The 25969-nt window shown below is 39.2% G+C and overlaps 1 protein-coding gene across 1 annotated transcript in view; it reads right to left on the bottom strand.

The window, feature by feature from the left end:
* The window catches only part of FOXP2 (forkhead box P2), a 352993-nt gene that overhangs the window by 106793 nt on the left and 220231 nt on the right, over positions 1 to 25969 (bottom strand). Inside the window, exon 4 of the mRNA XM_063134034.1 lies at positions 25339 to 25428. Coding sequence (XP_062990104.1) covers positions 25339 to 25428 — 90 coding nt within the window. The remainder of the gene's footprint in view (positions 1 to 25338; positions 25429 to 25969) is intronic.

Here is a 25969-nt window from a genome sequence, read left to right as displayed (position 1 = left end):
CTACCATTGCCAAATCCAGTCTCCTTTTTAGGGGGCCCTGGTGCTGGCACTGCTGCCCTGATAAGCTTGCAGGAGAGGCTACCTGGCCAGGGCCCCTCAATTCTGGAACTGCCTCCACCCCAGTGAAAGCCTCCCTGACGCCTTACAAACTTTCCATATATAGCCCTTACACTATTTAGAGATGGTATAGCAAAAGCTCTTCCCTGTTTTTTTTCCTACCATAATTTATATAAAAAAGGGCCAAATCTACTACAAAGGACGCACTGTTCTTAGTAATGAAAACGTTCAGAGCTCTAATAACATCAAGGGAATGACAGACCCTCTCTTGATGATAACTTGATTTAGGACAAAAACAAAGCAAAATCAATTCTTGAGCTCTGTGAAAAACAGAATTAACCTTGGGTTTGCAACCCACATCTCAGTGGAATACAATTTTGTCTTTATGGAACACACACAGATTAGATTAAATAGACAATGTCCCAACTCAGAAACTCTTCTGGCCTATTTTATAGTCCCTGAAAGGGAAACGTAAGCTACAGAAAGGGAACCAATATGGTGTATTTGTAAGAATGTTGGACCAGACTGGTAAAGACTCAGGTTCAAATTCCCATTCAACCATGAAGTTTACTGACTAACCTTGAGCCATGTCTCAGCCTAACCTATCCCACAGGTTTGTAGTGCAGATAAAATATGGTGGGAATTCCTTTAAGGAAAGGAAGAATAATAGGGATCAATGTATTAATTATGATAGCAAAACAAAAGTGATTCAAGCAGAGGCTTGGCGATAGCTGTCAGTTCCAGATTTTCACAGCAGTTCTATCAGGGTTGGATTATCCAGTAGGTGCAATAGGCACAGTACTTAGGGCCTACAAAAAAGTTTAGACATACAAAAAGATTCAGTTCAATTAAAATTATTGTTTGATTTTGCAGTTTACTCATAGGTCTTAAGTAAATGGTAAATTAAACATTAACATCTTCAAACTGCTTTTTTTTTTTTTTTTGCAAAAGCTGACTCTCAGTTGAGAGTAGTAGAAGTGAAGATAGTTTCTGTCCTATGGTTGACCTAAGACAGTTCTGTATATATTTCAGCTTTGAAAAAGGGTGCTCCCCTTTACAACTTGTTCCAAAAATGGCAAAATACATTCCAAAAGCAATGTTGACATTTGGAAAACCTGTCACCAACTTCTCTGTTATTTATGCAATTATCTTTTCTGCCAGAGATTTCCTGTCTGCATAATAGGTGAGAACAATAGAAATTCATCTGTGAACGGATGTTCACCATCTAATGAATAGGTGTCTATTAATGCCCTGGTTCTAGAACCCATTTCATCACTGGACGCAGACCCACCCACAAGAAAAAAAAATCTTTGAGTGTGGCGTATGCTGCTTGCTATCTGCTCATATCAATGATACATTTATCATTGTATGATGGAAGGACTGTGTGCAGAATTTGTCACAGGCATTCAAACCCAACTCAGTATTATCCATGCCAACTTTGTAAACAAACAAACAAACAAACAAACAGGTTTTCGGTCACTTGCATTGTGTAGTCTCTTTGTAGTTGGATGGTGGTTAGGTTAACTTTGGGTTATTTAACCCACAAATGACTCAATGGCTCCATTCAGAAGACACCTTAAACCATGGCTTTAACTATGGTAATTAAGGCTTTTTGCTTTTTTCACTGTGGTTAAAGCCATGGTTTAAGGCATTTTCTGAACATGGCCACAGTGTCTGGGTTCACACACCATGAAACAACCTATGATCGGGCCAATGAGAAGTTGCATATTCAACACAACCTGGCAAATCATGGATTGTTGAATGTGCCACTGTTAATTTGCCACTGTTATGTGTTACATTAGCTCTGCTATGTAAGAGCAACTGGTAGCAACAGCACAGGACAGGAGGATAGTAAAGTCCTGGTATGTTTAAATGAAAAGATATGAATGCGGGGCAGTATCTGGGGGCTATTGTTTGGGGGTTACCTGTTGCTATCTTGGAAGCTAGAATCTTCCCAGGGCTGTGCACATCACAGATAAATACTTATCTATAGTTCTATCTTGAGGACCTATGATTATGAAAGTGCCTAGGGCCTATAAAGACTTTAATCCAACCCTGAGTCCTGTGCATATTTACTCAGAGGTAAGTCCCACTGTGGGGTTGTCTTCATGGCACCGAGTTGGTGCCGCTCTGCTGCCAAACCCCGTGGTATCACTGGTGCAGGATGGCGACAAGTAATTGAGATGAAGGGAGGTAGTGTGGGCTTTCCGGCAGCCATTAGGCTCACCGGGCCTGCCCCCTGCCTGGGCAGACAGCAACCAATCAGGTTGCCATCTGCCTGGCCACACCTCCGCCATGACTCCAAAGTGAGGATAGACGGTGGATGTGCTGTACTCTCCTCGCTTCGGAGAAAATAAGTTGGGGTACGTCCCCAACTTAGTTCTCCACAGCTTCACCGGAAAGCCCTGGGGTGGGTGTGCGGTGGCTGCTGCTTCATATAATTGACACAGTGCCGCCGCACACCCACCCTGGGATTTTCCGTGTGTTTAGACTACGGATGTGCTCCACTTCTAATCGGACCGGCGAATTAGAAGCGGAGCGGGGTGCTTCGCCTCCCCTTAAGGCGGAGGCGAAGAGGATTGGGGGGCCGGCGGAGCGTGGCGAAAAGGATCGAGGTGAAGGCGGATCCTTCGCCTCGATCCGGAGCTCCACCGGAAAGGTAAGTGCGGTTTACCGGGCCCTGCCGCTGTCGCTGTCGCCCATGCGGCGACAGCGGCAGGGCCCAGTAAACCCCCCTCCTCTCCCATACCTGCCTCCGTCCGCGGTCCGTCGGCTTCTTCAATTGAGCCCGTGGTTCAACCAGGAAGTCTAGGCCCCCCTCCCCCTTGGTCCCTTATCGGGCTCTGCCACCGTTGCCGCAAGGGCGGCGACAGCGACAGGGCCCGGTAACCCCCTCGCCCTCCCCTCCCGGCCCTACCTGGCGCCACTCCCCTTCACTGTGGAGCTCTGATTCGGAGCCGGAGCTCCGCGGCGAAGAGGAGCGGAGTATGGGCGGAGCGGCGCGGCGCGGGCCGATCTGAAATTTTTGGATCGGCCCACGGGGCGGAGCGGGGGGTCCGTGCACACCCCTAGTTTAGACAGCCCCTGTGTTTAGTGGAGCTTACTCCAAGTGAAGTGGCCCATGATTGCCACTTTAAATTAGAAGTTGTGAAGCTGTCACAATCACCAGCAGGGACAAAACTAGTCCTGATGAAACAACAGTTATAAAGATATATGGAAATCACTCAATCTCTGCCTTTCACACATACATGGACAACGTTTAGGGATGCTACACATTTTTTTCAACATATTCGCTTGAGGCTCTTAACCCGTTCTTTCTGAAGAAATACCAGAGTATTTAAAACTCTTTCTCTTGGTTGGTGAAACCCTGTGATCTTCACATAAAGAAACACAAGTAACTGTGTTCCAATGATGGAACACACTGTGGGCATCATAGCCACTACTTAATGAAAATAACCTCAGAAGCCCTACATTCAACTTGCATGCTGTCAAATTCCATTATCTGCTTCTATCAGATCGAGGAGAGAAGGAGGCTCCACAGTTATTGCCAAAAGAGGCCCCACTTGAATATCAATTACCTGTACAGCCTCTTACCTGTGCCTTTGCCACACTGTGCTTGCCCAAGTGTGGGAGAGGCCTGCAGGATGTTGATTCTGTCTCATACCCCTCTAAAGCCCTTCAGAGAATACAGGACCAAACTTCAAATCTCTCCTCTGAATTATTACATACTGGTCTTAGAACCTGACAGCCTTGACATCTAATAAATTCAGCTTATTTAAAAACAATGCTTCTACTCACAAAATTGGGTAGTTTTGCATGCAATTTGACTGCCTCTTAGCTGAAAGGATCCAGGAGTGTCATTCCCAGAACTGGCTCCTTGTACAGGGAGGGAAGAGCACGACAGGCTCCTTTAAGGTAATAAAAGGTGAGAAAGGGAGACAAAGCTGGCACCATCAACAGAATACTCACTACCTGTTCGACAGTTCTTGGCCGCAGAAAAAGGGATAAGTCTTCAAGAAACATAAGGAAAAGCAGCAGCATGAATGACTTTGCCTCTGTTGGGGTCAGACCTTGATGCAATGGCAGAAGAGGCGAGTAAATCCCAGGAGGGCTAAAGGGGCAACCATGGGAGCTCAGCTTGGATTTTGCACCAAGCCAAATGGTTAAGGAACTGCCACCCTTCCCAAACAAACTTTAAGAAGCCTGGAGGCTGGAAGGGAAAATGTTTCCTTTGGCTCTTTTTCTTTAAAGCCACATAAAGAGCATATAGAAAGCTTGCTGTATTTTGCTGAGACAGAAAAATGTCTTTCGGCTGGAGAAAAGGGCTGGTCCCAAGGGAGTTTGTAGAAAGTTATTTGGAATAGCTTGCCCCCTATAATTGTGGTAAATTATTACCCATAATAGAATCGCACGAGAGACAATTTAGAAAACAAGTGCTCACTGCTGCATTTAGATGGTGGTTCTCAAACAGAAGGGTAGCCACCCACCAGGGAGTGCAAGGTGCCTGGAGAGCTGCAGGATCCAGAGGGAGGTAGAGTTTTCCTCTCCCACTAGCCAAGACCTGGGTAGCCTGAATAACTCCCAGTTAGTGGGATGTTGAGCCAGTAAGAATGCAGTCTTCCACACAAATTCAAGTGTGATGTGGGGTAAGAAGGGAGTTAGAAAGACCCGCTTTTTTGTTCCTATGCATGGCTCTAGGAGGGTAGTCAGAGATATGGTTCTATTACTCCTCTGTGGGATCCCTTTGTGGGATACCACAATCCACAGATTCATACACATTTATGCTAGGCACACATCTGTGTGTAAGAATCGTTACCTGTGAAACATGTGGTAGGTGCCAGGTTGGAGATGGGCCTAAAAAGTAGTGTAAACCAGGGAGGGCTATGTTAATTTTTTTTGAAAAAACACTGGCTACAAAGCCTAACTATAAACAGAAATTAATTTTTAGAGGCAAGGAGAAATTAGAGATAATTTTTAGAGGGCACCCTGCTCCTATTCCATAATATGGGGATAATATCAAGTCACTTCTGACAAAACTATTTAGCAGAGGTAAACATCACAAACATCAAAGTGTTCCCTGGCCTGAAGACTGACAGACAAAATGATTGCCATAGAACACAAACGAGTCTGCTAGACATTCAGTCTTATTTTCTCAATTTATAAAAATTTACAAATTGTGACAACAACTAGCACATCGTGGAAGATTAGACAGCTGGATGATAAATAGAATCATTCTGTTGTAAATGAATTCTTAACCTCTTAACTTTTATCTCATCTACTTTCTCACCAGGCTCTTCCTTCCTTCCTATAACAACAATTGCTATAGCAGGGACAAAGATGTAGGATGGTCAGATTTAGACAGAGGGCTACATTATGTGCACACTGATGGAGCAGGTAAGTCAAAAGCAGGCCCATACTAGAGATTTTGTGGTGAAGAGAGGGGGAAATCAATGCAGAACAGCCAGAACCTAATAGCCCAGTATTAACTGAATTAAACATTAGTGCAATACAATTAAATTTTTCAAAAAAAAAGTGACCATTACTTGTCAGAGAAGGGGGCTGAAATGTCCTTAAGGGAGCAAGCCCCTGTGGTTATGGTCCTGGTCAAAAGAAAAACACTCTGTTGTTTACATATCATGCCACCGAAAAAGGTAGGCCACTAATTGGTTGTGATGGATTTTGGAGTGGTCTTAAATTACTGATCCTGAATATTTTTGTATTGGTCTCACACTTCAATACTTTAAAATATACGCATGCCATTGACCTCTCCTTTATTTTATCTTTTAATTTTTTTTGGTTAATTGATAAAAAACATACAACTAGATTCACAAGGCACATAGCTTTATTTTAGTAAGATCATCTGAAGGTAGCCCAGCTAGTCTTTTAATAAATACTCACTTTTTTAAAATGGCTTTAAAATCAAGAGACCAAAAATAATGGACTTTGCTTCTCAAAGTTTCTCAATTGTGAAACACTTTGAGGAACATTGCAAGTCTTACTGAAACTCTTAGAAGTCCTTTGGATGCTTTGTTTGAAGATGAATCTTTAAACTGACTGCAAATTATGATTAGGCAACACAGTAGTGTCTTTAGCAAAATGATGCAAATATGTTTAAACACAGTAGTTTTCTAAACAAATTCTATTTTCAAGAATATAGAATCCACCATGCTCCTTGCATTGAACAGAGATGCACGTGTCAGCACAGCATAGGTTCAGTGTTTTTATCTTTGGAAACCGCCAGAGAGATTCGGTTATGGGAAGGTATGTAAATGTTAATAATAATAATATGATGATGATGATGATGATGATGATGACGACGACACAAATGACAACATACAAAATGCAAACCTATCAAAGCCATCAATATAACTTACAGAGAAATAATAACTGCAGAGAGAAATCCTGACTGTACTGAAGATAGTCAGCATTTTAACACTGATCTCAGTGGAAGAAAGATATCACCCATAGGCCTTGAGTGAAGTTGGCATGCATCCATATTGCATGGCTGTGAAAATTATTGATTGCTACTGCATGCAAACTTACATGCTGAAAGCCAAACCACATCGAGTATATTTTACTGACAGAAGGAGCTGGCAGATAAACACTAAGATGAAGCCAATTTTTTTTTTTAAACTGAATTGAAAGGAAACAGATTGTGGGGGGAAATGCTACATTTGGAATAATCTGTATCATTGCAAATAATGAATAAGCAAATTGCTTTATCTGATGGATGTTTGCACTGTATACTACAAATTCCACCTTCCTAATTATGGTAAACGAAAGTGGACCTATTTATACAGAAAGTATTTCTAAATGACTGAAGATATTTATCTTAAAAGAAAACTGATTTATTGTTTGCTCACTGTTTTGATCTACGAAGCAAACTTTTTACAATAATGCATGAATCTGGGATGTTTCAGCAGCCATTTATTTCATGGGAAAGATGGGTTTTGATATGTTTCACTGGCCTTGTGAATTCTCCCGCACGTATCCAAAATGCCAGTCACTATGTCCTTTTTGAAGATGTTATTATGTGGTGTGTCACTCATAATCTGGGCATGTGTTAGAATACTTACAATATCTAGGAATTTGTGAAGTCTACTGGAAGAATCCAATTGATAATTCTATTTTCTCTGCCCCCTCACCCCTGGAAACGGATTTCTGCAGAAACTCCATTACTCAAATTGAAGTTCAGTTAGATCCCTATGGTGTTTAATCCCTCACTGTTTTCCCCCTCAACTGTTAACTTTCTTTAAGTCAAGGTCCCAGGTATTTATATGTCTCTGTTTCTGCCCATGGGTGCAATGCATCAAGGATTTTTTTAGTCTAAAAGTTTATATACTCTCAAGACAATTTTAAATATTATCTATAGCAGGATTCTACAAGATCATGGGATTTCATTTGGTACAGAAGGGTTAAAATATTGCAGGAATTTAGAATATTCACTGTCAGGGAATGAAAAATTAGTATTCCTAGATAGATGCTTAGCAGATTCAACAAAAACAATAAGGATTTCAGTAGGTCGATCTGGAATAATTTGATGGAAATGAATATTTTAGCTGTGAATACTACTTTTAGCAAATAATGTAGCAACTTCACTAAAATCACTGTAAAAGACAACTTGTAAACTTTGCTGCTTCAGGTTTAGCTATATTAATTTCTCTGTTTCTTCTTGTTGTCAAAACACTAAGCAATACTGACAACACTATATCCTACTTCTGACCTCTCAGTGTGTGGATAACGATGCAGGTAGTATGAGTGAGAGTTTGTGTGCTTTATTCTAGCAATTAGTAGAAACCTCTTGGTTAGTTGAAAAACAATAGTTCTCCATTCCTAACACCTTCACACAGATCTGGTTCACACATAATGTTAACCTATGGCTTATTTAACCCATGGTTTGTTGAATTCTAAGTTGCTGTGATGTGCAAAACCATCCATGCTAACACAAGAACATAAGAAGAGCCATGCTGGATCAGACCAAGGATCCATCTAGTCAAGCACTCTATTCACATAGTGGCCAACCACCTGTTGATCAGAGACCCACAACATCACCCTCCTATCCATGTTCTCCAGCAACTGGTGTATACAGGCTTACTGCCTCTGATATTGGAGGTAGCACATAGCCATCAAAAATAGTAGCCATTAATAGCCTTCTCCTCCAGGAATTTACCCAACCCCCCAAATTGGTGGCCCTCACTACATCTTGTGGTAGTGAATTCCATAGTTTAACTATGTGTGAAGAAGTACTTCCTTTCATCTGTCCTGAATCTCCCACCAATCAGCTTCATGGGATGACCCCGGGTTCTAGTATTATGGGAGACTGAGAAAAATGTCTGCCTATCACTAGAACCATGTTTTATTAATCATGAATGACTCAGAAAGAGAACCCATAGTTTATTGTGAGCTCTGGTTTGCTTAAAACATAGGTTGTCATAACTTGTGAACACAGAACAGAGGCAGTAGGTCACAGTGGTAAAACACCACAACCGCTCTAAATGCAAGTATTACAGCACTGCAAAGGCATTTGGGAGGGAGTGGGTAAAGGAGGAGGGAAACAAACAACCCAAGGACTAAGAAAATAAACCACGGTTTGCTCCATCATCTGACAAACAAATCCTAGTTAGGGCAATAAAGCATGGGCTAACCATGGATTAAATAAAGCATGGGTTAGCATTATGTGCAGACCAGGACTCACTCACACGGTATAGCTGACATATGTATGCTGGCTTCAAGCCACCAAAACTATAATGACAGCCACATATGTATGAGCCTCAAGCCTGCCATAGGAAGGAAAAGGTTTTAATGCATGGGAAGGAAAGCAGAAAGCTACCTGTCTATGCCCCTTAGCATCTCCTTAGGTCCTATTTTGATGGAGAAGTGTAACACAGAAAGCTACTGACAATGTTGCCACCATGCCACTCCACTAGGATTTTCAGGGCCTTCAGACAATGGAGGTAGTGTTCTACTGTCAGTCTATAGATCTAGCTGTGAAATGGACATACTGATGGAGGCAAGTGGAAGTAGTGAGAAGACAAAGGGAGGGCCCAATTTGCCAATCATTGCTGTCCACCATTTGGTTTCTTCTATTTATATGCTTAACACAGAAGAATACTTTTCTGAAACAATACTACTGCTAGTTGCGTTGCACAGAATTAAGACCAGCCTGTGCATCTCTCACAAGCACATAGAATGTCATGTAAATGGACTGCCTTCTGCACCTGGCAGCACGGCGTATGTGTCCTTATGCAGCATAGCTATGATGTCGTACGGCTAGATGTCATAGGGCTAGATCACACCAATACTAATTTATGTTCAGTGCATATGTTCTTCAACAGCAAAGTTTAGGATTATGGCCTAGGTAGAAGTGACAAAATCAGTACTGAGCAGCAAATGACTTCTGTTTTGGTGTTTGTACCATGAAGCACTGCTTGAAGTGTTTGGCTTTAAGTTGTGATTGCTGCAGAGCTGAGATTTGGTACTCTAATTATCTTCATTCACGTGTTAGTGCTTCGCATAGCTAGATGAAAACTTTTTTTAAAAAAAAGTGAACTAGATACAAGCCCATCTGATCATGTTTTGATGCACTATATAAATACGACGCACATATTTAGCACATTATTTACTAACACGGGCTTAAATCTACTTAGAAATAAGGACTTGGGTGAGGAAAACACATTTTATGGCACACCAAGTATGTTCTAAAATGCCACATTAGACCTCAAAATGAAAGCTTCCTTGTAAGTTTAGAGAAAAATACCCTTACAATACAAGATGTTTTTGCCTCAATAGCTACAGATGGGTAAGAAAAAAGTAGAAGCAAAAAAATAAAGAAGTGAAGAGTTAATAAGCTAAATTTAACAAACATTAACAACTATGCTTATTGAATGTCAATAAGGGACAAAATAATATTTTCACACAGCATTTACCAAACACATCACTAGAAAAGTCAATGTCAGAAGAGTTTTATGATATTTAAAGATTTTTTTTTCATTTATAAGCTCATTATCCAATAGTGGCTCTCAAGAATAAAACTAATTTACATTTAAAATAAGAGTATGGTCTACTCTTTAAAAGCACAGTGATAAACACACCAATTTGACAATTACATTAATATAGGTATTTGCATAATCTGCCTTCTACACCTGTCCTTAATTTGAAGCAGCTGCAGGACAAATCACATCATAATAATCTGAATGGGTAACCGGTTGTGCCATTCCATAATTTATGCACTCTAGCATTTTCCCTAAGGGTTATTTTTTAAAGCTGCATATGAAGCCACGGTGATGGTTGTTTTTATTTGGGTCATTTATATTGACCATTGATAACCAAGATGGTTTTGAACATTTAATTATTATTATTGGTCTTGTTTATTGCTCAGTTTCCTCTGTGGTCATTTTGTTCACTTGAGAAACATTACACTCAACACTATTATAGTTTATTAGATACACATACCTCCTACAAAGTGCATTAATTAAGGTGATGAAAAGCCAGCCTTTATCATAAAGGTAGATTGAATAAAATCCACATGCTAACTACACACAAAAATTAAGATAACTTCTTGCAAACTGCACATTTATAGTCACAGTCTGCCATTTTTTGATTTTGCAGTAACTGCTAGTGGCAAAGGACTTTTTAAAATAATTGTTTAAATTTAGTGAACCTAAAAAAAGCGAACTTTACTTATCCATAAATCCATCTAGATCAACATATCTAGGCTGCATCTAGCCCAAACATATCTTCTAGGACATCTTATCTACTACTGGAAATGATTCGAAAAACTATTCTTTATATAGAAGTGCAAGCAGAAAAATAACTGGACTCACTCAAGTAACTTTTAGTATAAAGTTGTGTGACACCGAATTTCAAAATGTTCACCTGTACAAGAGAACAAGCACAGAGCTGCATGCTGTAGCAGTATTGGCGAGCCTCTCTATTTCTGGTCCATGTCACTTGGGCATATTTTTACCCATAATTTCATTACATTCCTGTATTAATCTGTTTTTAAAATTCCTATCAGAATATTATTCAAGTGCATGTTTTGATATGTTTGAGCTGCTGAGACTGCATCACAATATTCTGAGAAGTGAAAAATCCAGTGGACAGCTAATTTTTGATCCACCCAGGAGTCCGAGAGGTGCTGATCAGGCAATTTCATATAGGACATTCATGAAGATCAAATTCTTTGAGCGCCTCTAGCTCTTCTCTGAAAACCCATGGAAGGTTCTACACAAATATAGCATCAAGCACATACATGAGCCATAGTCTAAACACATTTTAAGGAACAGGGAAAACACCTTCCCACTCCACTTTTCCTGGTAACTTTGACTACAACAGGCCAGAGAAATCAGCCTCTCTATAGCAGGGAAGGTGGATTCTGACAATTGAATATAATCCGTTGCAAGTAATCACTTGGATTTACTGAAATTTGTTTAGGCCTGGAGTTTGTGCCCAATTCAGAACGGTGTTCATTGTAAAATATAACTGGGCATAAAAAAATAAAATTCAAATTGATGAGAAGTAACTGCAGTCCAAAGCTTCATGGAACCACTGGGTTTTAAGACACGGGTGTTTAAAAATAATTTACTTTCTGGAGTGTTACTGTATGCCATTATGATAGAAGCAGCCTTGACAGTTAGTGAAAAAAAATCTTTTCTCAGAGTACGCTGTGGAATATCATTAGCTAAGGAGATTAAGTGTGATTTAATAGCACTTATGTTAATGATCTATAAATGTTCTTAAAAAGCACATAAAGTCACAATAATTTGTTTTAAAAAACTAGTGTAAGAGTACTATGCAAGAAACTGTGAAATTCGCATAAAATTAACAATACTGTGTTAACTCTAAAACATTCAGCTCTAAAAGCTAGTAACCAATTTCATAATGTAAAGACATGAGTTAAAAGATTCCAGACCAAAGCATGTAACAGCCAAAGCTGCATGTAGCCCCCACAAACTGAGTACCAGTTCATGTGATTGGTGCCTCTCTGTGATACCCACCTGGTGATATGTTGTCCCAGAGACAACCACTCGGAGGAGACCTATGAGCATTTAAACTGGGCATCCTTATACACATGAACACATATTGGACCTAATTCACCTAAAACTGGTCATGAGTAAGTCATGTTGAAAAAACAAAGGGGCTTAAGGCAGCTGTGGTTAATCTCTGCCATAGTTTCACAACCCCAATTGTATGGATATTTACTTAAAGTAGGTCCCACTAAATTTGAGTATACACCCAGGGAAATGGGAATAGGATTGCTAGCCTTAGTCACTACCAACTTTAACTTGACCGGAACCATTGCATTATCTCATGAGTTCTCAGTTAACTGAGGTCAGATCACCCCACCTTAGGAGCAAAAATGTAGGCTCTGCCTCTTCCCCAATATATATATCTGTAGTTGTCAGCTTGAACAAAACAAAATATTGCATCCAAAAACATTTTTGCCTCTCTCTTTATCCATGAAAGAGAGGTTAATTTTAAAATAATTCACTAACATTGAAAAAGGTATCACCATGAGTCTTGGTAACAATGCCTCTCAAACAACATTTTATTATTGCTTTTCTACATTTATTTAGCACCACCAATGTGAAAGGTGTTCCACTAGGAGACTACCATTAAAACACCATTCCTTTAAACATATTACTCTCTTCAACCGTATGACCTCGTACAATGAGTTGTGTTGAAACCTTCCTGTCTAGTTTATCACCTTCAGATAAGTAAACTAGATTGGTCAATGGTTCTTCTATGAGAAACTATGTTAACAAGGCCAATCCAAGGCTCCCATGTGAGTAAGGCAGAGGTATGCATGGGAATTCCATTTCAGTTTGTTAAACAGCCCTGGATGTGAATGCGAGTGCATTTATTTTCAGGCAAAGCTCACATATTCCCAAGCTTGTGATCACATTTGCAAATAGTGTTCATTTGAAAAATGCAGACTTTAAAAAAATACCCATTTTCATGCTTTAGTTAATGGAGAAAAGGTATGTATTTGGTGCCTGTTTTAAAAACACACATCTACATTAACACACTATGAAAGCTCTCAATCAGGAATGGGAATAAGGAGGACCACGTGTCACAGTCTAACTTTGACAAACTTGAGCCTCACTGATTCTCCTATTCCTAGTAAGGGTGTCTTTGTTCCAATCTGTGCAAAAGCGGCTTGCACAAAAGCAATTGTGTGTGTGTGTGGGGTCTGTGTGCACAGAAGAGCCCTGAATGCAAACGGGAGTCTTTGGACTCGTTGGTTCTGGTTGCAACTAAACATTCAATTGAACATAATACACACATACTCATACAGAGGTTCTATAAAAAGTAACAGGATGCATGTTAACATCAACAACCACGGAACTGGAACAGAGAGTTTTCAATTGAAATGGATTTGGTGTATTCTTTGAGGAGAGAGTATCACTACCGAAATTATCTTGCCAAACACGATTAAAATGCCATAACCATTGACTTCTTGGATCATACAAAAGCTCTATCTAGTCTAGTATTCTGTATCCAATAAAGGCCAACTAGAAATGTCCCTGGGAATCCTGCACACAGGCCAAGAAAGACACAGCCATTCCGGTTTTCCTCGTCAGCAACTGTCAGTCAAAGGTATATTGCTACTCAGCTTGAGAGGTTCCAACTTTTGGCTGTCAAGGCTAATAATCATTGACAGACCCATTCACTTTGTCTAATCATTTTTAAACCCATCACCACATATGGTAGCCACTAATTAAATAATTATGCATTTTCCACGAGAGAGAATTTGCAAAGCATTTTTTAAAAAGTAAAATTTAGTTTTCCATTATGGTAGAAATTTAAACATATAACCCATGACTTTCCATTTTCACTTCTGCATTGTACTATTATTTTATATAAAGGAACTAGGCTACTTCATTGTAGCAACTCAAGTATGCCCCTCGGCTTTCACCTGAGAATGTGCAGTAACACCAGTGTCAGGGAGATGTCAAGATTGCAACTTTAAGACAATGTGCCACTATCAGAAGTGTCAGTGTTTTTAGAGAGTGTTAAGTTGCATTTCCACCTGATTCTACTTTAAGGTGTGTTCAAAGATCTTTGAAGAATTACTAAGTAATATTTCTATAAAATCACCTCTACCAATTTTCAACCTCCATTCTTGGGATTGCAATTTCCAACTGACAGAAAACACCTCCCATGATACTTATATACATCCCAAAAATTGGGATTTGTTTTGTTTTTTCAACAGTGAAAAGCATTCTCCCCAGTTAACATATTATAATTCTGAAACAGTTCTTTTAACAGAAATATTAATAAAATGGGGACTAAATAGGTAGGACAACAGCACTGTGCAGTAGTATAAATTTACGGTACATAAAAACAATGCCATACCTACTGCAAGATTTCAATAGAGCTATACTTCAGCCTATAAGAGAATAAAAACAACACCAATGTTTGTCATAACATCTAGTTTAACCTTCAATAAGTCTACTTTTGAAAGTTCCTGCATTTAGCAATGGCCAGTGATATGGCTTGGCGGAAACCACCAATGACTAGTAACTAAGGAAAAGCCCACACCACCTCCACCATCCTTACTGGCAAGCATCACAAGGCAGCCATCACAAGGCAGCATCAAGTAGGGATATAGCTGCTATTGGTAGCAGTACCTCAAACAGAGTGCTGAAATAATCCGCTAGAGCCCACTGGCACTAGCCAGTTAGCAGCTACATGCCTACATAGTGCTGACTTTGCTTCTTCTGCCTGCAACACCACAATGCTACGCCTGATGATAAGGGCACAGGCTCCCTTCCCTTCAGTTGTTGCTCGTGGCTGCTGTAGTTTACTGGAGTTGCAGTTGCCTTTGAAGCAAAGTCATGTGCAACTCCTTTCTAATGTGTGCTATTGTACTGTACATGGAACTGACATATAAATACTAATCAATTACATACATGCATGCACTTAAACAACGAAAACAAAAAGATAATAATTCTCCCAAAGAATTCAAAAAGCTATACATTCGCCTAAATCATTATTGAAGAATATATTGTCTACTTTGAGTGAGCATTTTTTAAACTACTGCAATAGTATGGCTACATTCAAAAGTGTCTGTAGACTCCTGAATGGCAGAAATCTAAGAGACAAACTACGTTACATGCAGACGTGTATAAACAAACCACAATGACTGCTTATCCTAGCAAAAAGCAACTACAGAATGGGGTGATTTTCAGTGGATAAGGGATGGAGAGAAGGGTTGCCCAAACTCCTGTGTCCTTTTTCACTGCAGTCCCCACCCCAGGAGGTTTCATAAGCAAGTTTAACCTCACAATACATATGAAAGTGAAGTTGAACCAAGTAGTACAGCAGATAGTTTGGTGCTAAATAGAGGACTGTGGCTGCTAAACCAATGCAATGAAAAATTACATTTTAAGTTCTAGGATTCCAAGTAGTTGAACACTTGGGGGCTGTCTATATGACTTATTTGCCTCATGGTGGCAGTGCTGTGGTGCTGCATTGGTTATATGACACAGCCGCCAACTCACAGCCACCACTGGGCTTTTTACTGAAGTTGCGCATTTAAGACGTTGGGGACTTACCCCAACTTTTTCTTCTGAAGTGAGGTCACCACAGTCCTTCCATTGTGTGACCTTGCTTCAGCACAGAGTTGGGGGCATTCTGGGGTAGATGGCAACTACTGATAGATTGTTGGAAGAGAGACAGAGGGCAAGGGGTGAGCGCGGCAAGTCTAATGGCTGTCAGAAAGCCGTACTCCCTGCTGCTGTGCGGATTTCCCATCCTCACCCCACAGCAGCGATACCACGGGGATTTACTCTGAAGGACTGGCAAAGCGGCACCATAAAGATACCCTCCAAGTGAAGGAAAAGAGAAACATGGGCCTCAGCTAGACTTACTTTCTATCCCACGACGGAGGGAAGCTCTCGCATTGTGATTAACGAGAGATCCCTCCTCCATTTATATGTAAGGCACGACAACTTCAGGAGGAGAGGTGTTGCACCCGCCATTTTTTATTTTTTAAAGAAGTCGGAGCACATGAATGGATGTGCGCAAAGTTTGTTTTAAATTTTTTAACTTAATTTCCCCACTCCCCCCACCCTACCCCAATGGGTGCAGTGCCCCTGGGTCCACGTGAGTAATCGTGCGGATCTGGGTCAAGCCACGGCAATGAGCCACATGTTCTGCGGTCTTGGGCTCAGCCCAGGACCGCGGAAAAAGTGGGGCCAAAGTGGAGGGCGAGATCTCAGGGTAAGGGAGGGATCATTCCTCCCTGATCCCAGGATTCCCTGTGTGCCATGTGGATGCACAGGGATGATCCCGGGGTTTGCTCCGGGATTTCGCCCAGTCTAGCTAAGGCCTTAGGCAGCTATCCCATCATAGCTATAGAGCACAGAGCTGGAAGCAAATAACAGTGATTGCTGGAGCAACTTTAAACTAACAATGCTATTGATTCTTCATCTTGAGATTCTATCCTTACAACAATAATGCAAATTATAACAACTTATCAGATACAGCAGGAAAATGTTTAGTTCTAGTTTAGTTCTAGATTTTATGTAGAAATGATGCTGTACAGCTGTTCCAAAAAGTTCTGCTATCACTAAGGAAATTGTAGAGGTTGTGTGTACAACACCAACATGTAAAAATGGACACTTTCCTCTTGGAAGGGTTGGGGAAGGGAAAGGTTAAATCAATTATGGGTTAAATGTTCTGGAATACAAGTTCTTTAATTGCACTGTTACACTTCAAAATTAAAAACACAGTGAATTTATAAAACGAAACAAAAAAGCAGGGATTAGGTCCTTTCTCACACACTCTTACATACATTTTAAAGAAAGAAGCAATGATGTTGCATGTATGTGCCAGATATAGGTTTATATTGTACTTCAGTATCAGCATCCATGTACAAATGGTGCCCAAGAAGGAACACTTTACTAAATTAATTCACCCCTCCCGGCACCAGTTCCCCAGTAAATGCTGCGAACTATCATGTTGAACGTGATAGAAAAAACATGCTAGCTAATTTCTACCATCTTATTCAAAACTAGTTATTTCAGAGAAGTTGCCAACTCGGTTGTTTTGCCCAGAATGACTGGCCCAAGGGTGAGTTTACATAGTGGCAAGCAGCCTTCGGTTTCTGACTTGTTTATACCTTTGCTTATGTCTTAAATTCAAAATTGCGGATTCATTCGATTCTTTCACCTTTGTAAACTGCCCAGAGAGCTTCGGCTATGGGGTGGTATATAAATGTAACAAAGAAATAAATATTTAATTTCTGTGTTCAGATGTAATACTAAACTATGTGAGGCGATTGGAAGAATTTGCCTCTCTTTTAAATTAACTGCTTTTTGTTATGTTTATGGTTTATCTGAACAAACCAAGATTATAAACGACAGTTTGAAATTAGACTGTATAGACAAACTGTGATTAAAATCACCCACAGTTTATACTGGTTCAGACATAATGACAACCACAGTTAGAAAGCCCATGCTGCTGATCTCCTCTGTGCGGCTATGCTAGAGCAGGGGAGGTACATAAACCCAAGACTCATCCAGGCTTGTTCCTGTAGCACAAATCTATGTGTATATCTTCATCAAAATTCTGCTTCTTATACATACAGACTACTTGCTTAAATGCTCCTCAGAATCGCATATATATATATATATATATATATATATATATATATATATATATATTACACTTAGGTTTAACAGTTATCTTTTATTCTGATCTATTGGTCTTTTTAAAGTTATTACAAAAATAATTTTGTATCAAGAGCTTTTGTATCTGGGATTGTAATCTCTTTGTTCTTAAGGCTTATTTACTAATTTAGCTGTGAATCTTTATAAGAGGATGGGTTGTGAATTTCAAAGCACTAATATATATATTCCACGTATTTTCTTGTCCCTACTGGCTAATAAAATAAACACCAAGTAATTAAACCTATAGGTACATTTAACTTTCCTAACACCAACTTTTATAAAATGATTACTTCAATTAAGTGTTCATGCTAAACAAACATAGCTTGCCTTAACTACCCAGTATTCCATACAGCTTGATATTTATACAACACGTTTGGTACACACAGAGCTTAACCCTTTGCTTTCAGGAGTCATGATTTCCTGACACATGACTCCTAACGCAGAATGCATAAGCACCAAAAACAGAAACAACACATATGCTGTTACTAATAGCCCAGCCAGTTAACTATTACTACATTAATTCCTGTAGCTAAAGATTAGAATTGAAAGTGAGATCATGATCCAGATATATGAAAGCAAAGGTAATGAAGCAAAAAACATAACTTTAAAAAAGACCATAGAGAAACATTCCTGTAATTCACTATACCCACAGTCATATTATTCAGCTTGCATCAGGATGTAAAGTACAGCAGAGGGAGTTCAGCTGGATCTCAATTGTTAAGTTGTGCTTTAAGTGGTGAGCATACTAGAATCTGGGGTAAACAATGAGATTACAAAAATATTCAAGATGACAAAACCCAAATGGACTCAGAAAATATACACTGTTGGTATCTGAACTGCCAGTAACCAGGAAAATCTTGGGGTTGTGGTGAGAACATCAATTCTGTGGGCCGGTTTGCATGATCGAACAGTCCACCGTGGTTTATTATTGTGGTGCGGGCAGGCAGCCATTTTCAATATTCAATGCCTGATTGCAGTTGCTCGTGTCATGCAAACTCGGGGACCATGGGTTATGTAAGGGTTAAACAACCCTCGCATAACCCACAGTCCCCAGGTTCACATGACGCAGCAAGCCATGGCCGGGCATTGAATATTCAAATCCTGCCTGGCACACATTGTAGCCCATCGTGGCTGAAGCTTTTGATTGTGCGAACTAGGGAGGGTGTAGCAGCAGTGAAAAAGGTATGCTAAGTGAGGAAGGGGACTGATAATATAATAACCATGATTATAATGGGTTTGTATGAATCTATAATGCAGCATACAGTTCTGGCTGCCCAATCTCAAAAAGGAAAAGTTGGAAACAATGCAGACAAGGATAACCAAAATGATCAAGAGATCTGAGCAGTTTCCCAATGAGGTGTTTGGGGCTTTTTAGTTTATAAAGGAAGACACTGAGGTTTGACATTGATAGAGGTTTTTAAAATTATGCATACATTGCATGGAGAAAATAGAGAGGTGTTTCTCATAATATTAGAACACAATGTCATCCAATGAAATTGATTGGCAGAAGATCCAGGCAAAGGAAGTACTTATTCATACAATACATATTTACTTTATGGAATTTGCTGCCACAAGATGTGGCAATAGCAGCTGACTTAGATGGCCTTGATAGGGTTAGACACTTCCATGGAGTGGAAACCTATGAACAGCTATTAGGTCTGATAGCTAAAAGGAACATATGTGTTGAGACAGTAAGCCTCTGAATGCAAGTTGCTGGGGGAGGGCAACGTTCATGCTTGCTGGCTTCCTGGGGGCACCCGGGTGGCTACTGTATGAAGCTGGATGCTGGATTACACTGACTTTGATCTGGACTAGTAGGACTCTTCTCATGCTCTTATTGTCCAGTATGTTTGCCAGGGCAGTTGGGTGGGAGAACACTCTGTAAGGTTGCAATAAAAAAAGTAATGAGCAAATAAGGTGTCATCAGCCCCAATATTATTCATTCTGCTACAGAATGGCTCACTAACTAACACATGCCCCTTTCCTTAGCCCTCAATACCTGCATGGTAAAAAGCAGATAAAAAAGCATGCATGGATATTGTAAAAATGTTTCAGCATAGGGAGCCCTTCACCTATAGTATTCTCTGGGCAGAACCATTATAGAGATGGATGGAAATGCCCTGCTCAGGTGAAACACCTAGATTTTGAGAAAATAGAAAAATGTTTTTTGATACGATGGGCAAAGGCAACATTTGTCAGGGTGGTTGTTGTACATTCTTAGGGTGTTCCTTCTTCTAGTATAGGTATTGAAGGCTAAGGAAAGGGGCATGTGTTAGTTAGTGAGACATTCTGTAGCAGAATGGATAACATTGGGGCTGGAGACACCTTATTTACTGGAGTGAGATGAGATGCAGACTCCTTCAACACTTCTGGAGTTTGGCTTTGATAAGAGGTGGAGTGGTGAGCCCTGGCCCAGGATCCAAGCCAGGACGGAATTACTATACAGATAAGGGATTTCAATTTGAACTGACTGGGATCATCCATGCAGAAAATGGGAGAGAGCAGAAATACCCACGTTGATGTAGGAAGTTGCAAGTTAATGCCATTTGCCTAATCGAACTCAGCTTATTCTCATTTTATTCAGAAGGAATAAAGCTACTCTTAAACCTACACTTCTATTAATCAAATTTTCTATTCTGTTCTTGGGCTATTGGGCTATTGGTACAAGAACAATATGCAGTGTCAATATCCAAATGTGCTATACGGTGTATTTTCCAACTTTTAATAAGATTATACTGTGGCTGAAACAACTCTAAAAACATGTGGAATTGTTGTTGTTTGGGTCATAGGAAGTTGGCTTGTACCAAGTCAACCATTGGCCCATTTAGTCCAGTACTGTTTACTATGACTGGCAATGGCTCTCCAGAATTTCAGAGAGGCATCTCTTTCTCACCCCTACTTGGAGACACCAGGGGTTGAAAAGGTGGTTTTCTGTATGCAAAGCATGTGCTCTACCACTTAACCACAGGTCTTATTTTTACTGTTTGAAAGGCTGGCTTACTCTAGGAATGGGATTTTGAGGGTAAGCTCCACAAAAACATTTAAAAGATTGGACCCCAAAGGTGCAAGGAGGAATTCAGTGTACACACCCCATATGGACACCGACTGATTTTTTTGGAGAATTTCTGCCCCAGTGGAGAATTTCCACTTGTTTTGAACTCTGCCAGATTTAAATACTACTGGCCTGCCTTAAATCGTTCTGACAATTATTAATGTAATGTCTATGAAAACAAATTTGGTATGTGTAAAAAAAGAAATATGTAGATGCTTAAGGAAAACTGCTCCCATATTGCATGCAGTTTTTAGCTTGAGTTTCTTTTTCAAGTTGTCACCTTTTTAAATTCAGGAAAGTTTAAAATGCACTTCTGCTTTAATGGGAGAATTTGTTGGGAGATAAACTTTCAGATACAGATAGCACATGCACAGACTCATGTTCACATTCATTTTCAAGGTTTTCAAAGCTTAACTTTAAGGCGCAAGCCTCACTTTATCAAACAAATTTTAGTTAAGCTCTAAAAGTTTAGTAAAGCTTTAACACTCAGCAGCTCATCCATCTGTCACTATTAGTATACTATCAGCACAGCAATGCTATGTCCAAATGGGAACAAGTTAGTCTTACAAAACATTTATCTATAGCGTATTAAAAGATAAATATTTTTAAAATTAAACTTTTGATAATTTAGCTACTTTTAATTAATGTGTAGAACATGTCACCACAGTTAACTGGATTTTCATGAGCACTTCAAATGTGCTGCTTTGGAAGGAGACACATGCTTTTCAAATAACAGAAAAAGCTCCTTGCATTGTTACACTACCCCTACATCTGCCATGGTATAACTGAACATTTCTCTGCTTCAACTGGTAAATTTGCCAATATAATTAAAACTAGAAAATAAAGAAAATATGCATCAAATAGAACTAGTGATGCAATAAATACCACTTTCATATAAATCAGCTCCCCTTTTAAATGAAAACATGGTCCACACAGGAGATGTGATGGCAAACATTACCTAATGCTCCCCACATTTGCTTGCTGATGTGTGAGCCAGGTATAAAGTTTTATTAGATTTTTATTAGACTTATAATGCAGTTCCAACCTGTCTCCATTTGCCAGATCAGTCAATTGTGCCAAAATAGAGGAAATTAGAAACATACTAATATGGAACCTTTTAAGATTATGATGGGCTATATTGGTCCTCTTAGTTCACTTCAGTATAGACTGTCTAATACTAAACCTGAATGTCCTATTGAGTTCAGTGGAGGTTATTTCATATTAAAATGCCTAACTGCAATTTATGCATATGTACTCAGGATTAACTCCAACTGTGTTCAATGGGGATTATTCTCTATACGTGTGCTTGGAATCCCAGAAGAGGATTGCACCAATCTTGGTATATATCCAACGTTTAAAGGTTAATTTTTATATACAATTGTATCAATATTTATTTTGGTGAAACTTTGGCACAACTTAACAGTAAATTTGCCATTAAAAATTAGAAGACACTATGTTGTGACTTGTGGATGTGGTCAAATACCCATAACAGAACACTAGATATTCATTTCCACCATACAACGAACAATGCATGGCTCTGTATTAACAGCCAAGGTCAGAAATACATCAACCCCAAGAACTCTTATCAGAATCTCTGTATATACTTTATGGTTTAAAAATATATTGTGCTCAGTTCAGAATTCACATTACTTTGGATACACATAAATCAAATAAAGAGAGAATTACACTTTATTCAGTCAAAAAAAGCACACAAACAACTATGGAGCATATGTATGTACAAAAACGTAGGAATCCTTATATTACAAAGTACTTCAACCAAAATAGTTTCCATTTCTACAATTAAGAGTACATATTGTGATTAAAATTTCCCTATTGCTGAAAGGAGCAGATCAGGCCCTGTAAGTACAATTACCAGTTGCATTTCTTCAGGATTAGAACTGAGTAAACTCCACTATCATATGTGTCTTTTATGAATTTAAATGACTATTTAAAAACTCTAAGGAGATACCATCATAAGATAATGAATTATCTGACAATGCATTCCTTCATATTATTTCCCTCATTCCTATTTCTCAATTAACAAGATATCTACTAACCCATTTGTTTCACAATGGCCATTCCCTCTTCCCTAACAGGCTGTGTTCGGACATTATGATAAAACTACGGTTTATCGTGACGAAAATAAGCTGCAAAGAGCTTCAGGCTCATGGACTCCCCTTCCCCACTCCTCCTGCTGTGCAGACATGAGAAGACAGGAAGGTGGCTTCTATATTTTTTATTAATAGTTTAGCACTATGTCTAAACCCTAAACTGTGGTTAATCTTAACTTCCATTTCATAACCCATGGTTTGAAGTTGGGTTATTTCAAATAAGATGTAATTGTTTGAAACCAGAGTTTGTCAGTTTCAGATGAAATTACAAGTTGCAGTTCATCCAAATGAAAGCGAACACTTCCAAAGTCATCCTCCTGGCTGTGCCAAAGGAAAAATGGGGATGCAGACTGTGCCAACCAAGACTTACTGTTGTTTGTTCCATCCATGATAAACCATGTTTTATTATGATGTCTGCACGAACTTTGCTTTTTCTCATCCACTTGAGTCCTTTTTACACTGTCCGTAATCCTGGGATAACTACTTCCAAATTCACTTTAACCTCTTATTTGTTCAAGGGGTAAATGAGAGGTTGAAGTATGGGCCATTTCAGATGCTACGTTTTACTGAGTATTGCAAATGCAACACTGGCAAAATCAGGGGCTCTTTACTCACATCTTTCATCCTGAAACAACAGCAAGGCTATCATCTCCGGTGGATAGAGTTCAGAGGTCCATAGAGCAACATAGTGATCTGTGAATGACCCAAGATAATCAGCAACGGAGCTTCCACATATGTATGGATCCATTGGAGTAAGGTGGTACTTAGCATAAGTTTGACTTCCTAGGCTTCAGCCCTGCGTCCTGTCCCTACCCAAGCCTAGCACAGAACCTTAATACACCACCTTGAGATTGAGGCAAAACTACTGACTGTTTTTTAACAGTGAAAACAATTATTTCTCTTCTCAGCTAATCTTCAGCATTCCTTGAGAAAACATTCACTTATTAATTTAATTTGTCTTCACTCACCCTCAGTGGTATTGCATAATCAAATGTGTCTATGCAGCATTTTGACATAATCCCATTCATTGCATGATTGGATAAAATCACCCATGTGACTAATCCAGGAAAGAGACAAATAGTGCTGAACCAAGGAAACAATGGTGCCAAGGAAAACTGGAGAAGTTAATATTTGCACAAATGTTTTTCAGCTTGATGGCCAAGATTTTACCCTACCAATTTTTTTAGTTTTACCCCAAAACTAAAACTGGAAAATAATTGTTCCATCCTAGTAAATATCCTATTTCCTGCCTCTCATTTTGGCCTCGCATGGTAGTTGCCAAAATCACTTCCACATGTAACATTCCATGTGGCAGCTGTAAGCATCTGAAAACAACTTCCCGCATAATGCAGTCTAATTGCATGGAAGCTCTCCATGCCACTACCACCAGCCCTCTGAACTGCATGGCAAGGGCATAAAGAGTCTCTGTGTGATTAGGGCTGACCACATGGTTAGTGGCTTTCAAACATTTCAAATGCCACATGAAGCAAGAGTCACACAGAAGCAGTTTTTGGCAGTCAGTGTGTAGAGTCTGTAACATTTCAATCATTCTTTAGTTTAAAGAAAATGAAACCCAGGACTCATTCAAAGGACTGTTTGGAAACTGTAGTCTCACATCAAATGCCTTCTCTAGACTTACGAAAGAACTAAAGGAAAGCTTGGGTTGTTATTATGAGGGAAAGAGCAACATTATTTTCATTTCCAGGTATACATACATACATGTACACCTTGAGAATCTTAATCATTTCTATAGTGAAATACCAAATATTTGATTCACATGAAACAAGTCAGTAATAGCTCTTTTCAGCAGTGCCTAACTCCATTCCTTTTACTTAGCCATCTAAAAACAACTATAAACACACACACCACAACCCAATCTCCTCATTGGATTAACAAGATATTAAATTTATAAATTGTACACATTTTTCTATTAAATATTATGAATAACAGCTTCAGCACATGATAAAACCCCTTTTCAGACCCTTGCAGAATATGGGGGAAATACTCAAAACACAACCAATACAATAAAATACATTGGTCTAATAGCAGGAGGGGCTGCTCTTTACATATTCAGATAATTGTTCTGAAATATTTCCAGTTGATCAAAATGTGGTACTTGGTTGTAATCTATTTAGAGTGACGAATGTGCACAAACTTCTCTAGTTATCTATAGAAAATGGCTATTGGATTCAAACTTCTACTTAAATTTGTACAACTTTTGAAGCCACTGCAAGCTCATATAAAAGAGCTTCTTCCTCTTGTATAAAGGCATATCTTAATTAATTCCAGTAACAATATGCAAGCCAAAGAGTTTTGTGAAAATGTACATACTGAAAAAGGTATCAAAGTACAGTTGTGTATATACAGTAGGTGTGTATGAAGTGTGTTTGAAATTGCAGATAAAAATATGAAGTTGCAGATAAAAAGATGCTTTACTAACCTGTAGTGGTCTCTGTTTATCACTGTTCTTAGGCGATTTCAGCCCACTTGTCTGTTGCTGTAAAAGCAGCTGTCTGGCTGCCTGCAGTGCCTGAAAGTAAAAACGATATGGAAAACATTGTTTTTTTAATAGGTAAAGTTATTCCTCGTAACTTACCTAATGTTAACTTTCAATCAAAATTTGATTCCCCCTTATACAATTTGAAAATATAAGACTGCACATTTTCTTTACACACCAAGAAAAATCCACAAAAAGTACTTACGCCAGATATTGTGAAAAAGTATATATGTGCAACAAATCCTCAAGGAAATAGCATTAATTTGTATAAAGTGCTTGAAGAGGAAAAATCATAAACCGCATCAATAGCCTCATCTCCACAAGGAACTAGTCTTTAAGTGTTCAGCTAAAATGCTCACGCCCTTGTAAATCATCATTCAATTTGCATTTTCATATTACAATTTTAAGCAAAAGCAGTAGACTTCAAGTGTTACCGGAAGCTGTAATTAAATTTGACGAATCAACATCAGATGATCTTGAAAGTGAATTAATAAGGATATTCATTGAAGATTAAAAACAGTTTTTTTGTAGTAACAATTTAAGGGAAACCTCTCGTTTGACAAAATAAAGTGGA

Source organism: Elgaria multicarinata, chromosome 9, assembly GCF_023053635.1.
Source record: "Elgaria multicarinata webbii isolate HBS135686 ecotype San Diego chromosome 9, rElgMul1.1.pri, whole genome shotgun sequence".
Taxonomy (NCBI): domain Eukaryota; kingdom Metazoa; phylum Chordata; class Lepidosauria; order Squamata; family Anguidae; genus Elgaria; species Elgaria multicarinata.
The sequence above is the reverse complement of the archived record's forward strand: the minus strand, read 5'-3'. Positions and strand labels throughout refer to the sequence as shown.